The sequence below is a fragment of the Odontesthes bonariensis genome, chromosome 14, assembly GCF_027942865.1.
Source record: "Odontesthes bonariensis isolate fOdoBon6 chromosome 14, fOdoBon6.hap1, whole genome shotgun sequence".
NCBI classification, from domain to species: Eukaryota; Metazoa; Chordata; class Actinopteri; order Atheriniformes; family Atherinopsidae; genus Odontesthes; species Odontesthes bonariensis.
The window spans coordinates 14,174,491-14,187,228 of record NC_134519.1 but is presented as its reverse complement, the minus strand read 5'-3'; the positions used below and the strand labels follow the sequence as shown (position 1 = coordinate 14,187,228).

The 12,738-nt window shown below is 41.6% G+C and overlaps 1 protein-coding gene across 1 annotated transcript; it reads left to right on the top strand.

Annotated features, from left to right (window-relative positions):
* Positions 1-598: 598 nt before the first annotated feature.
* LOC142398265 (polyhomeotic homolog 3 (Drosophila)) lies at positions 599-12,738 on the top strand. The gene is given in 16 exon segments (XM_075482232.1): positions 599-718; positions 1,853-1,880; positions 1,882-2,050; positions 3,392-3,547; positions 3,643-3,714; positions 3,809-3,961; positions 4,069-4,158; positions 4,382-4,583; positions 5,070-5,710; positions 5,792-5,909; positions 7,261-7,535; positions 7,859-8,015; positions 8,087-8,204; positions 8,874-9,003; positions 10,463-10,721; positions 12,176-12,738. Coding segments are annotated over 16 exon segments (2,751 nt in total). The 5' UTR covers positions 599-690; the 3' UTR covers positions 12,331-12,738.

Genomic DNA, 12,738 nt, shown 5'->3' with positions numbered 1-12,738 from the left:
GACTCAGAGGTTTCCGACATCACTTGAATACAGCGCGTGAGAAAATCATTTGAAGCTGAGATCAGGATGAAACTGTGGACACGTTATGATGTCATCCAAACACACAATAAAGATCTCCTGACTAGATTCAGTCTAGAGTCTGTACAGCCACATCGGATTTGGAGCTTCATTTTTATAAAACTATCATTTTGATTTTGAATCTTCCTTAACTTTTAAACAGGTTGTCTCTTTCCGGTAAAGTTCATAGATCACCTGGTCACCACACAGACACACAGAGGGGCGCAAAGCTTCCCTTTTCACTGTTATAAACGGATTTTTCTTTATAGCCATCTTTTCTTAGTGTTTCTTCAGTCACAATGAAGTAAGATATTGAAACATGTTATCGGGATAGGAAATCTTACTGGACTACAGATTTTTCAAAAAGCATTGGTTATAATAAAAGCCGGTTGAAACTACATAAAGGCACGTTGGATACGCGGGACTCTCCTCCCCGGTGCTGTGGATGGTCCTCCCACACTGCGAGCGGTGCTGTCTGAGCTTTTTTTTTTTTTCTCCCAGCCTGCTGCTGTATATCTTACCGTCAGATTTTTTTTTTTTTTTCATTTTTTCAAATCTCCATTTTAGACAAAACTGGTGCATCAATAAGACGATCATGACTGGGACAATGTGCCGGGGCATGGTCAGTTCCTGATGGCCCATTTCTACCAATACCAGGCAGGTAACGCTGACAAGAGGGGAATAATTGTGCGTGCATGAAGCGCTGCGGGGTGTCGAGCGCCAGACGGTCTGGGAAGGACGTCCAGATTTGTTAATGCATACTCTGAAGGCTTATAGACACTGGGTTTGAATAAAAAAAAAAAATTAAAAAAAGAAGATAGATGGTTATTGTTCAGGGTTTGTCGAGAATGATCTTACCTGCGTTTAATTGGACGGAACCGCCTCTGCAGCAAAAACAATCAATATTCAAACTGATCCAGGCGTGTAGACCATCTCTGTTTATTCCGTGAAAGAAATGCATGTTTGTAGGCTATGTCAGAATGTGTATAACATCATTATTCACAAGATTTAGCCAATTTTATTAAAATGATTCAAGACAGAACACCTCCAGGTTTCAAGTAGGCTACATCAACAATATTTTTCTACCCATTTAAAAAAAAAAACACCCTTCTGTGTGTTACTCACATTTAAATGAATATTACTGAGGTCATTATGTCAGTGTTTAATTATGAACGATTAAAAACATATTGTGCTTTTATTGTTCGGTTCTAACTTGTGGTGTGTGTTGGTTATCTTTGCCTCTGCATTAAAGTATCCAAGGTCAACGTGCTGTGAAAGCCCCAAAGTTTAGTTTAAAGCATTTTCTCACAAAAATGAAAAATAACCATAAATATATCGGTTAGCTTTTTGTGGGGCATTTTGATTACATTTGTTTAAATGCAAAAGGAATAAGGCTGAAGCAGAAATGAAATCCCACGAATTCTCTTTTTATTCATTCATCACGCATGAATAAATTACGTAGGCTATAATTATAAGAACTTGTGTCCACAGACAAAACAAACCAGTTGATTGAAACGGATCAGAGCAATCTTAAAGCACGCCGCAGTTGTGAATTAGAATTGTGGCCGAATCATAGCAGACGGGCTGTCGTGGGAATGTTGGAATTTGGGCAATCATTAATGCCTTTTAGACTAAAACTAGTTTATCGTGAACTCATCATTCAGAGCTGCGTTGGGCCTATGGCTACACATCTTTTTTTCCTTACTTCGTAGCTTTTTCGCACTCCGCGCTGATCCTGATCCAGATGAAGGTGGAATGTAAACCGAACCTGTTTATTATTTTGTTATGCCCACAGTCTTCTCGTTGTTGAATCTGTGTGATGCGGGAGATGGACAGGCAGAGCCCAGAAGACAAGCCGGCGGTCAGTAGTAAAACCGGAGCCGCCACATCAGCCGCAGTCACCATGACAACAGTCAGCTCCAGCAGCAGCACGTGCACGCAGTCGCCCTCTGCCTCCCTCAGCATCATCCCGCAAGACAGACAGGCCGTCCAGGTAATAGACAGTACCCTGGACCTCACCAGGGGTTGACCGAGCACTACTCCAAGTAATAGACCATTCTCACGCGTCTACACCAACTGTTTAATTTAGTCGGCAGTCCAGCTGATAGACAGTAACTTGGATTTCTCCAAGGTTTGACTCACTTGGAGAGGCAAAGAAACAGCACCTTGGTCTTCTATGGGCACCAGGGCCGGCCCAAGCCTTTATGGGGCCTTAAGCAGAATTTCATTTGGGGCCCCCCTACCATCACCTCAGCTCCAGGTGCCTCATTATTCCATAGGCTACACTGTTATGTGTGTAACGGACCCACAATCATTAGCATTATTTGTAATCATCTTACACTATACAGGTGTCATTCTTGTTTTTAACCTTAAAGGGATAGCAAACTCATAAATATGGTTTAATTAACTTCTACATAAAGAGTGATGTATAAGTATGGCTCATTAATTTAACTATTTGAAAGTAACATTAGCAGGCTGGAGACTGCATTTAAATAGTTTAAAACACGTTAAATAGTTTAATTTCTTTCAGATGTGCAATGGTGTGCAAAATGTTCAAAATCCAAATACAAAATAGAATCAAATGACATTCACATTATCTTACAGAAAAATAAAGTTGTAATCAAAATTAAATAGGCCTACTTCAATAATAAATACAACACTTAAATAATTTTGCCCAACGGTGGCAGCAGCCAACAGGAGGCATAAATTAACCTAGTATTAGTATTTTGTCAAAATTTTTTTTTTTTTTCTGGTGTAATACAATTTCGTTTAAATTATTCAATGTTATTTTAATTTCATGTATATATTTACTTTTTTATCACAACGTCTCGGTGCTCTCTGGGGCCCCCTGGTGGCGTGGGGGCCCTAAGCGACCGCGTAGTTGGCATATGCCCTGGGCCGGCTCTGATGGGCACTTACTGACTTGCTGAGAAGGTGATCCAGATAATAGATAATATCTAAACCTGTACATGTATTTTTTTATTTTCTGCTGTGTAGGGGAGTTTTACGTTTTATGTTATAAATATATATTTTTGAGGGGAAAAAAAAGAAAAAAAATAGACAAGCCTACGGAGCCTCACGTGACCTGAGGAAGGCTGACACAGGCCAAAACGTTGTCACAATAAAAGATCATCACTGCAACTCGGGAGTGTGCGGCACTTCTCTCTTTTCCTAATTGTTTTACTAGTTGCCAGCACCTCTTTTTCTGGTGTGCGTTTTGCACCTCCACTCATCAAGCCTACGGAGTTTAACATCAAAATAAAAGCATTGTAGTGTTGTGCTGCAGATGGCCGAGATGTAAAGGGCTTTTTGGGTCTATTCTATGATCCAACAGGTGATCCAGCATGCCATCCACAGACCTCAGAGCATGGCCGCTCAGTACCTTCATCAGATGTACGCAGCCCAGCAGCAGCACTTCATGCTGCAGACAGCAGCCTTGCAGCAGCACCAGCACCCATCCCATCTGCAGACGCTGGCCACCATACAGCAGGTGGGCAGGTTTCTGTGAACTGTGAGCATCATGACGAGTCCCGGAGTGGAAAAATGGAACGTGCTCTGTGTGTATTTTTATTTTTTTTTAATTAGGCTTCAGTTTGCCAAAGACAGTCACCTTCCTCATCCAGTTTGGTTCAGCCTGCAGGTGTTTCCCAAAACTCAGTAAGTGTGTGTGTCAACACCAACGTCAAGCTCAGCATATTTCTTTACATCTTTTTTTTTTTTTACAAATTCTATCATGCCACCCCAAATCCAGATCACTTTACCAGCATCTCCGGTGACAGCCCAGCTGATTGGCCGAACTCAGACATCCACGGCTGCTGCCACCACTATATCCCAGCAGGCCATGCTCCTGGGGAACAGACCTGCCAACTGTAACCAGGCTCAGATGTACCTTCGGACTCAGATGGTACAAACCTTTTCAAAATTACCTAGCTATATATTTTTTTTAAGCCCAACATAAACCTTTCTGATTTCCCACCAGCCTGAGCATCACTGTTGCTTTTCTTTTGTCAGCTGATTCTAACTCCCGCAGCCACCGTGGCTGCAGTTCAGTCAGACCTCCCCGCTGTGACCTCCTGCTCCTCTTTACCTACCTCCTCTCAGGTACTTATTTCACCAGGCAACATCATATAAACCCATGTGTGCTACAACACTGCCGTGTCAGACGCTTCAGGCAGTTACGAATTATTGTAAAATTAAAAGATAAGGGCTGAATATGTGAACTGGAGATAAGAATTTATCTATTCATTTATGTGTTTTTGATGGCTCTGCTCATTCCAAAGCCCAGAGCTTTTTTCAACTCGACGATCTGTGTTTGCATATTCAGGTGCAGAATCTGGCTCTGCGCACCCACTTGCCTGGAGCTCTCGCTACAGCCCACCGCGTCATCTTAAAGCCATCGGCCCAGTCTCAAACCCAGCCTCAAGCCGCTTCTTTGTCTAAGATGGCGATCTGTGCTCTGAAGACCAAACAGCCGACTGACACTTCAGCAGAAACAGGACCTTCAGATGTCACCCGGCTGGCTCCAGGTGAATTACTGTGTTCAAACACTGATTTAAAAGGTACTTCAGAAGTTAGAACCAGCGTTCCAGACTTTGAAACGACTGATTGTACATCTAAAAAGCCAATGACAGAATTGTTACGGTGAGAATTAAGAATAAAGCTGGCAATGGCTTTTAATTATTTTGATTTTGGCTTTTTGTTTTGTTGCTGAAACATAAATTTCACAGTTGAATTTTAATTATTCAGCTAACTTTTAGACGGAGAAGCTAAATTCAGCTGAAAGGTAACCAAGAAGGGTCCAGGTGGTGGTAAACAGAACTGTTCTGAGTTTTTTGTTTACTGTAACATCGATGCAATTAATCCTGAAAATGTACGCTTTAAAAACATGTGAAACATTTAACGCGACACATTAGCAGGACTGTTAACCCTGCTGCCACTTTCAGGTCACCTGTGAAAAAGAGAAGCTTGCTTTTGTCTTTATTGGATTTATCTTCTTCATCACCCGCTTGCAGCCTACTCCTCAGTACACACCCACACTTTAGTCAAGCAGCAGCTGTCGTGTCCACCGGGCCAGCGGCTGGCGCATCACCAGCTCATCCTCCAGCAGGCGACAGGAGCAGCCCCCAGCCACAGACAGCTCCAGCCCATCGCCCTCAAAGTAGCATCCCAAGACACCAACTCAAGCCCCCTTTCTCTTTCTGATAAAAATGTGAACACTCCCAGCACCTCTTCACAATCAAGAAGTGACCCTCCAGCCTCCTCTTCTACTTCTTCTTCTCCATCTGTCCGCAACATGTTTGCACCATCCACTCACACCTCAGTCCCAGCTGCTGCCATTCAGCCTCAGCCGCCTCCTCTGGTGGCTGCTCCGCAGCGTCGGACCTCATTCCCACAAGTCCAGAATCAGCCTCCTCCCCCTCCTCCACCTCTGGTTCTCCCCAGGCTGCCCCAGAACCCCCCTGCATCCCTCCACAGACTGTCCCTGCACTCAGTCCAGGCTTTGGCAGTTAAGTCAGGACAGGTGCTGCTCACAGAGCAGGGGCTGCCTGTGGCGGAGGCTCTGGTCCAGATGCCTTACCGGAACCTGCCGCCTCCGCAAACAGTGGCTGTTGATCTGAAAGTGCATCCAGTCAGGCACCAGGAAACTTCATTGGTGAGTCACCGCAAGTTTTTGGAAATCTTTGTGTGATTAAGTTCAGGTTTGACTGAGGTTTTGTTGTGGTGTGAATTTCAGTCGGGGCAAATATGCAAAGTGAACGGAGTGAGCTCGGAGGAGAAGATAGATTCTTCCCGCTCACAGAGAGACGGGACTCCTACTCCTCTGACTGGATCTCCTAAGAGGAGTGGTGCAGGTAAACGATAATTAAGAACTTAAAAGTAAAAAACCTTTCAAAGGTCTTCACACAAGCCACATTTGGGACTTTTTTATCGTCCCTCTTTTGCAAACAGCTCTGAGGACAAAAAGTGCCAAAACACAAAGGATAATGTAGCATTCCAGTGAGATGATGACATCACCTGTCTGTAGTTTTAATGTTGTGGTTGTTGATCTAAAAATATTGCTAAAAATAGTGTTAGATGTTTTTAAAAAAACCTAATAAAGACATTTAAAAGTATTAAAAGAAAGCCAGAAGCAGAGACATCAGAGTCCTAAACAATTGACTTCAGGGAAGAGAAGCCAATCAGAGATGTGCTGTGAAAAAAGTCTATATCATGTCATATTATTGCTATGCAGCAATGATGAATTTTGTTCAATTCAAATTAATACAATTTTACACTGGCTTTGGAATAAAATTTCCTCACAGATTAAAAAAAAAACCTTTAATACCATCATGTTCTGAATTAAAACAAAAACAGCCGAGCTATACCCATTATTAATGTTTGATTATAATAAGGATTCTTTATTCTAACTTTATAAACAGGCAGCATGAACGAGTAGCTGTTGATAACTCTGAAGTGGGTTTAAATAGTGCTGAGCAGAAGGTTTCTTTTAAGACCGCAATCCAAAACTCAACTCCATACAGAGAAACAACCTCCTGCTCTCATGTGAAGCATGTCACACTACCACAGCTGTGACACAAATAAGAAATAATGGAACTTGCTAAACGATAAAGTTTAAACGCTCTTTCACCAACAAGACAGTAAACTGCGAGACAGCCGGCGGGCTTCATTATCATCCACCACCCTCATACCAGTTTAAAAACTGTGAACCTGCAAAGCGCCTGAAACTCACAGTGAAACTAACAGGCAAGTAAAAAGTGCTGGGAGGAAAATCCATTCATTTAAAAAGAAAAAAAATGATTTATTGGTTCAACGCAGTGGCCTTTGGAAAGCGAAGTAACAACACAAAGCTACCGTTTCAGTATCCCCACAAACACAAGCATTGCTGTTTATGGTTTAACATATATGTATATACACGCAGCTCTTTATAGTCTGCACAGTATTACTATTGCTTTTTTTCTCTGTCACACCACAACGTGCTGGACATGTGGTCCAGGGATGCCAGGGGTCAAACCACCGCTCTTGCTCCTGACCTACAGCCGCCCCCTAGTAAAACATCTCATAGTGTGAGACATCATACTGTATATACATTTTTGTAACTAAAGGTGAGCCTGCACAGCATCAGGAAACAGTCTAGCAAAGTAAGGCGGAGTTATTGCAGTTCAAAAGGTAATCGTGCTTCACTTTAATGTTTTCATTCTGCAGGAGTGATGGATGCGTCCTCCGTCACTTCCAATCAGTCGGTGATCAGGTCACCCCAGGTTGAGGAGCCATCCCAGCCCACCGTGAGCAGCAGCAGCAACCTTCCCCCTTCACCTCCCCCTCCTCTGCCTCCTCCCATCCTCCCAGCTGCAGCAAGAGGCCCCAGCCAGCCCCCTTCTGCCCCAGCCAGCCTCCCAGGAAGCCCTGACAGGACAACACACGTCCTCACACACCTTGTAGAGGGATTCGTCATCCGAGAGGGCCTGGAGCCTTTCCCGGTATGTTTCCGGTGTCGCCATTTCTGCGCCACATTTGGAAATATGTTTAATTGAATACACACTCATGCTAATGGAGAAAATCTTGATTCGGCTGAGATATTTGACGTGTTCTTCAAGTGGCAGCAGCCTCACTAGGTGGATTCTGAGTGTGGACGACAGGTTGAGTGTCGTGTTGCTGACTACATGCACACAGTAGACACAGCAGATTAGCATTTGGTCTCAGTGTTGTTTTCTCGACCAATCCAGTATAACTTCCACCCTGCCTTTGTCTCACTAATTGCATACCAAAGATTTTACATTTTGTAAAATATCATGGGATGCAGGTGGGTCCAACTTCACTGTTAGAAGACCAACAGGCCTCGCTTCCTGAATCCCAGGAGATACAGACCAATGGGGAAGCTGCAGAGGACAGTCCCCTGGATGCTGACCAGTCAGATTCAACAGACTCGGAGATGGAAAATGATGGCCCTGCAGCAGATGGTGAGGACTGTTTCTGCTTCTGGGGTGTGTGTGTGTGCTCATGTGAGAGGCTAACAGCTGGTTCTCTGCAGTTGCAGAGCTCAGGGAGAGTGTGGCGGGTGTGCTGAGGTGCGAGTACTGTGGCGGCAGAGGTTACGCTCACACATTTCTGCGCTCCAAACGCTTCTGCTCCATGACATGTGTCCGAAGGTAAATAAATCACTCGCACACAAAGACGTGGTAAAGACGTTTCTGGTTTTTCAGAATAAACAGAATATTACACGTTGAGCTTCAGTGTTGTTCGCTCAAATAGTCTCAGTCCAGTGATTTAAAAAAACGTGCACAGAAACCAGCCGCTACAATAAATGCAGGAAGCTGTGATGATGACTGTATCATAGTTAGTGTCATATAGCTACATTATGAATGAATTATGCTTAATTCAAAAGTAATGTTAACATCCTCCAATTTTCCTTTTAATTTGTTTTATTTTTAGTTACTATTGTTTCTGTTATCATGGCCAAACACATTCACAATAGCAATATTTTTCTTTCCTTTATCAGTAAAGGCAAATTGGAAAATATTGCTGTTTACTATAACTGTATATATGTATATATAGATTACACTTCTACAAAAACATACATTTGCAATAAGTAATGCTTTGGATTTATCAACTAAGATCTAATCCTGATGACATCATAACTGTGATATCAACAAGATATTGATATTTCATGCTTCTGAATTTTTATCACAACATACCTTTTGTAGTTCACTGATATGAAGAAACTATGTGAAACTAAGACCGGAAGGCTTTTTTATTAGGTCCACGTAAGTTTATTTAAGGGAAAAGTGCAGCGTTAGAATGTAATATTTCCCGTACAGGTACAGTGTTAGCTGCACCAGGCGTGTCAAGGTGCAGCGAGCAGGTCGTTGGGGCCACAGGCAGATGGGCAGGAGAGGGCGACCCCCCAGCAGAGTCAATGGAGCCTCCAGGGAACATTTTCTCAGACAGGTCAGTAGACTTCATTGATCTGATGCTCTGAGGGAGATAAGGCTTTCCAAAGCTTTGGAGGGCTCTATTTGCTGATGTAGAAGAAACTGCACAGGATGCTGCAGATTCTTCTCAATAACCACCATGTTTGTCAAACTGCATGCATGCACGGGCAGTTTCCATTATCAGTTAATGCATGTGGCCCACCAGGTGTGAGCGGTTTAACTGGGAAAGGGATTTGATCAGATTTCTTTCCAAAAGTAAAATATATTTCTGTGAAATTTTACTTTTGTGGCAGGTATGTTTTTTCCAGCCCCTCATGTCATAATAATGATCAGATTCATCTTTCAGCTCTTTCCAAAATAGCCATCACTCTCATTTTTGACACATTTGCAAAAACTTGTGGTTAGCAGTGACTACAAGTCAACCATTTTCTCTCAGCCTAAAGTTTGAGGGACGGGCCACTTAGCTCAACTGCTGCCCAGTAATTTGTTTATGGTGGCTCTGAGTCATGCTGACTTCTCTGAACTCTCTTTGTGGAGACTGATTGAATAATGAGTGATACTGGAACATATTTATGCCCTCGAATTAGAATGAATTCATGATATCTGCTGCAGGATGGAAAATATCCTAAAACACATTTAGATTGTAACGTAATAGTCAGATGAACGTTTAAGTCGTCGAGCATCAGATTGTGATGCATTTGAGGAATTTTAGTAAAACTTTAGTTGATCAGTTTGTTTAGGAATGTCTTGACAGATTAGTGGCAAAAAAAAGTTTTTTGCTTGTCAATTGAGAATTTTTATTTTAAAACATAAATTTCATACATCCCAGTGATATCATTGGTGTTTCTCTTTCATGCTAGAGAATATTTGTGTTTTTCTGCTTTAATCGTAGAAATTCTGAGTCAATTCTATTTTTTTTTCACCTATTATGACTCAAAAATATCACCAGACTTGAATATCTCATGTAAGATTGAGTTTGAAGGTTTTGTAGATGAATTGAGGACTAAAAAAGTAAAACTGACAGAACTCACCTCAAAGCTTTTGACTCCCCCTTTACAAGGATATTAAAGTATTTAAGATAAAGAAAAGGCCCACAACAAATGTCTTAACTGAAAAAATAATTACAATCAGTCTGTTTTCAGTGAGTTACTGCTGCTCAGAAAGTTTTCTTTGATCATTGTTCCTCAACTTTTAAAGTTGGAGTTAAAGTTTTGGTCTTTAAATAAGTCAGTTTGTAGTCCTTGTAGACTTAGAGAAAAGTAGTGACCACTGAACAGTCACAAATATCTTATAGCTAGTACAAAAACTATGTGAGTCATACTTTATTTTTCATTTGAAAAACATCCACCGCTCTAGTAATTAGCAGCAGTTTTACAGTTCTAGCTGAATTAGAATTAAAAGTCTGATAATTGGTTTCAGTTTCTAACTGTCTGACCCCTGAAAAGCCAGCGTTCACTTTTATTTTGCTTCCGCAGTCTCTGGGGTCATTCGGCTCAGAGAAGACTCGGCAGAGATCGAGGGAAGAGGAAGAGGAGCAGCAGGAGGAGGAGGAGGAAGAGGAGCCTCCTGTTCCCATGACGACCCGGCTCCGAAAGCAGGCGGAGAGAGCGCGTCAGAGAGAAACAGAGCAGACGGTGACAGAAACGATCATCATTTCTGACAGAGAGGAAGACGTCGACTGTCCGTCCCAGTGGAACGTGGAGCGAGTGTTTTCTTACATCAACACCCTGCCAGGTACCGTCACACGTTTGGATTTTTGATCCCCACAGAAAAAGTTAAGGTGGAAGTATTAGAATAATAACTTACTTTGACTTATCTTTCATGTTTTGTCCACTTAATTTAATTTGTGAATACACATTGAATTCTGCATTTCAGGCCTCAAAAACTTTCCAAAAAAGCTGGGAGAGTAAAATCTTAGCATTTAGTAATGTCACCATTACTTCTCACACTACACTTTAAAGATGTTCTGGGATTGAGGCTAACAGAATATTAAATGAGATGTCATAATGGATCCTGTATTATGTCCCAGTTAGTAGAGCGGTTGTCCTCTAACCAGAAAGTTGGTGTTTCAATTCTCAGTACATCTGCGTGATGTAAAATATTTAATTTTATTTTCCTCATTAACTTAATTTAATTTGATAATCAGCATTCAATTTTGCATTTTAGGGCTGAAACTTTTTTATTATCTTTATTTTTATCTCAGAGTGAGAAGGCTCTGATGAAGAAGAAAAACCTGATATTTAAACTGTTTTCAAAGACTGCAAGTCGTGTGGTCCGGTGCATTTTCTCAAATCCTAATACAATTTTTAAGTTTCTCAATATGACAACCAACATAGAAGCAAAAATAATTTGTACAAAACTTTCTTTTATGAGCCAATAAAAATTCAAAACTGTGCTGCTGTTTTCCTTCGGTTTGACTTCCTACATCTGACATCTTAAACGAAATGAGAAATATAGGGTTGTTTTGTCTGTATTCATATTAATAGCTGTTTTTCTTTTATCTTTATTCCTCTAGAGACTTTAGTGGATGTAATTTTAAAGTAAAATAAGCAGTTTTGCCCCTCATATTCTCCTCATTACTCACACTATTCTTGAGCCTTCGGGGATGCAAAGTTTTTGCATCAGGTTACACCTCCCAAATGTTTAAACTCTGATAAACTGGAGCCGTAAATGCATTCCGACATTGTTAAGATGTACCAGCATGAAAGTTTATTTACAAGTTACATGAGGAATACAAGTCTACTTGGAGTTAAATGATAAGATTCAATATGGGCTAAGGGCAAAACAACAAACTCACAAAGCTATCTACGCCAGGAGTGCAGATGACCTAAACAAAGCAAATCAAAAGAAAAGACAATCACTAACCTCCCTGGTCTAACAAAACAGGAGAAAACTAATTCAATTAATATGGCAGCTCACCTCTACAAAACCCAAGTTATGATATTAGCAAACAGTTAAGAGGAGAGGGAGATGAGTGAGCACGCTGTCATCATCCCAGGTCTTTCTATGCATCAGGTTACACCTCCCAGATGTTTAAACGCTGATAAATTATAAACTCTGAGCCGTAAACGCAGGAGTTGGCCTCTTCTTTTTCCTACAATAACAACATTACCTTCATATCACCATTAAGATGGGAGTGAATATTGTAAACCATGTTCAGCGGTGTCTCTCTCTGCTCCTTTCACCAGGTGGTGCAGATGCAGCTAAGCAGTTTCGCTCTCAGGAGATAGACGGACAGGCTCTGCTGCTCCTCACCGAGGATCACCTGGTCAGCACCATGAACCTTAAACTGGGACCTGCACTGAAACTCTGCGCTCACATTAACTCTCTGAAAGACGCATAGAGAAGCACCAATCCTCCTCTGAGATGCAGAAAACCTCATTTTCCTCTTAAACTCTCCTCTGTGCTCGGACTTTACAGCTGCCTGGTGTTCTGTTTCAGTCTCCCACACAGTCGACGCCGACTTCAACACGACAATGAGCAGCTCTTTCTCTCACCGTCTCATTGTAGCAGTTTGTATACAGTTATCCATTTGTTTCAAAATGGTTTTAAAAAAGTTTTTTTTTTTGTATCATTTGTAAACAAAAAGAGCGACCCAACATTCACATTGTGACACATGAAGAGTACTGTACAATCTAAAGTTTACAGAACAGAGTATTCCTTCTTATCATGGAGATTTGATACATTTATCATCAGAAAACTGTTGTAATGAATTTTAAAAGCCAACTAATGACAAGGTTATTTATTATGG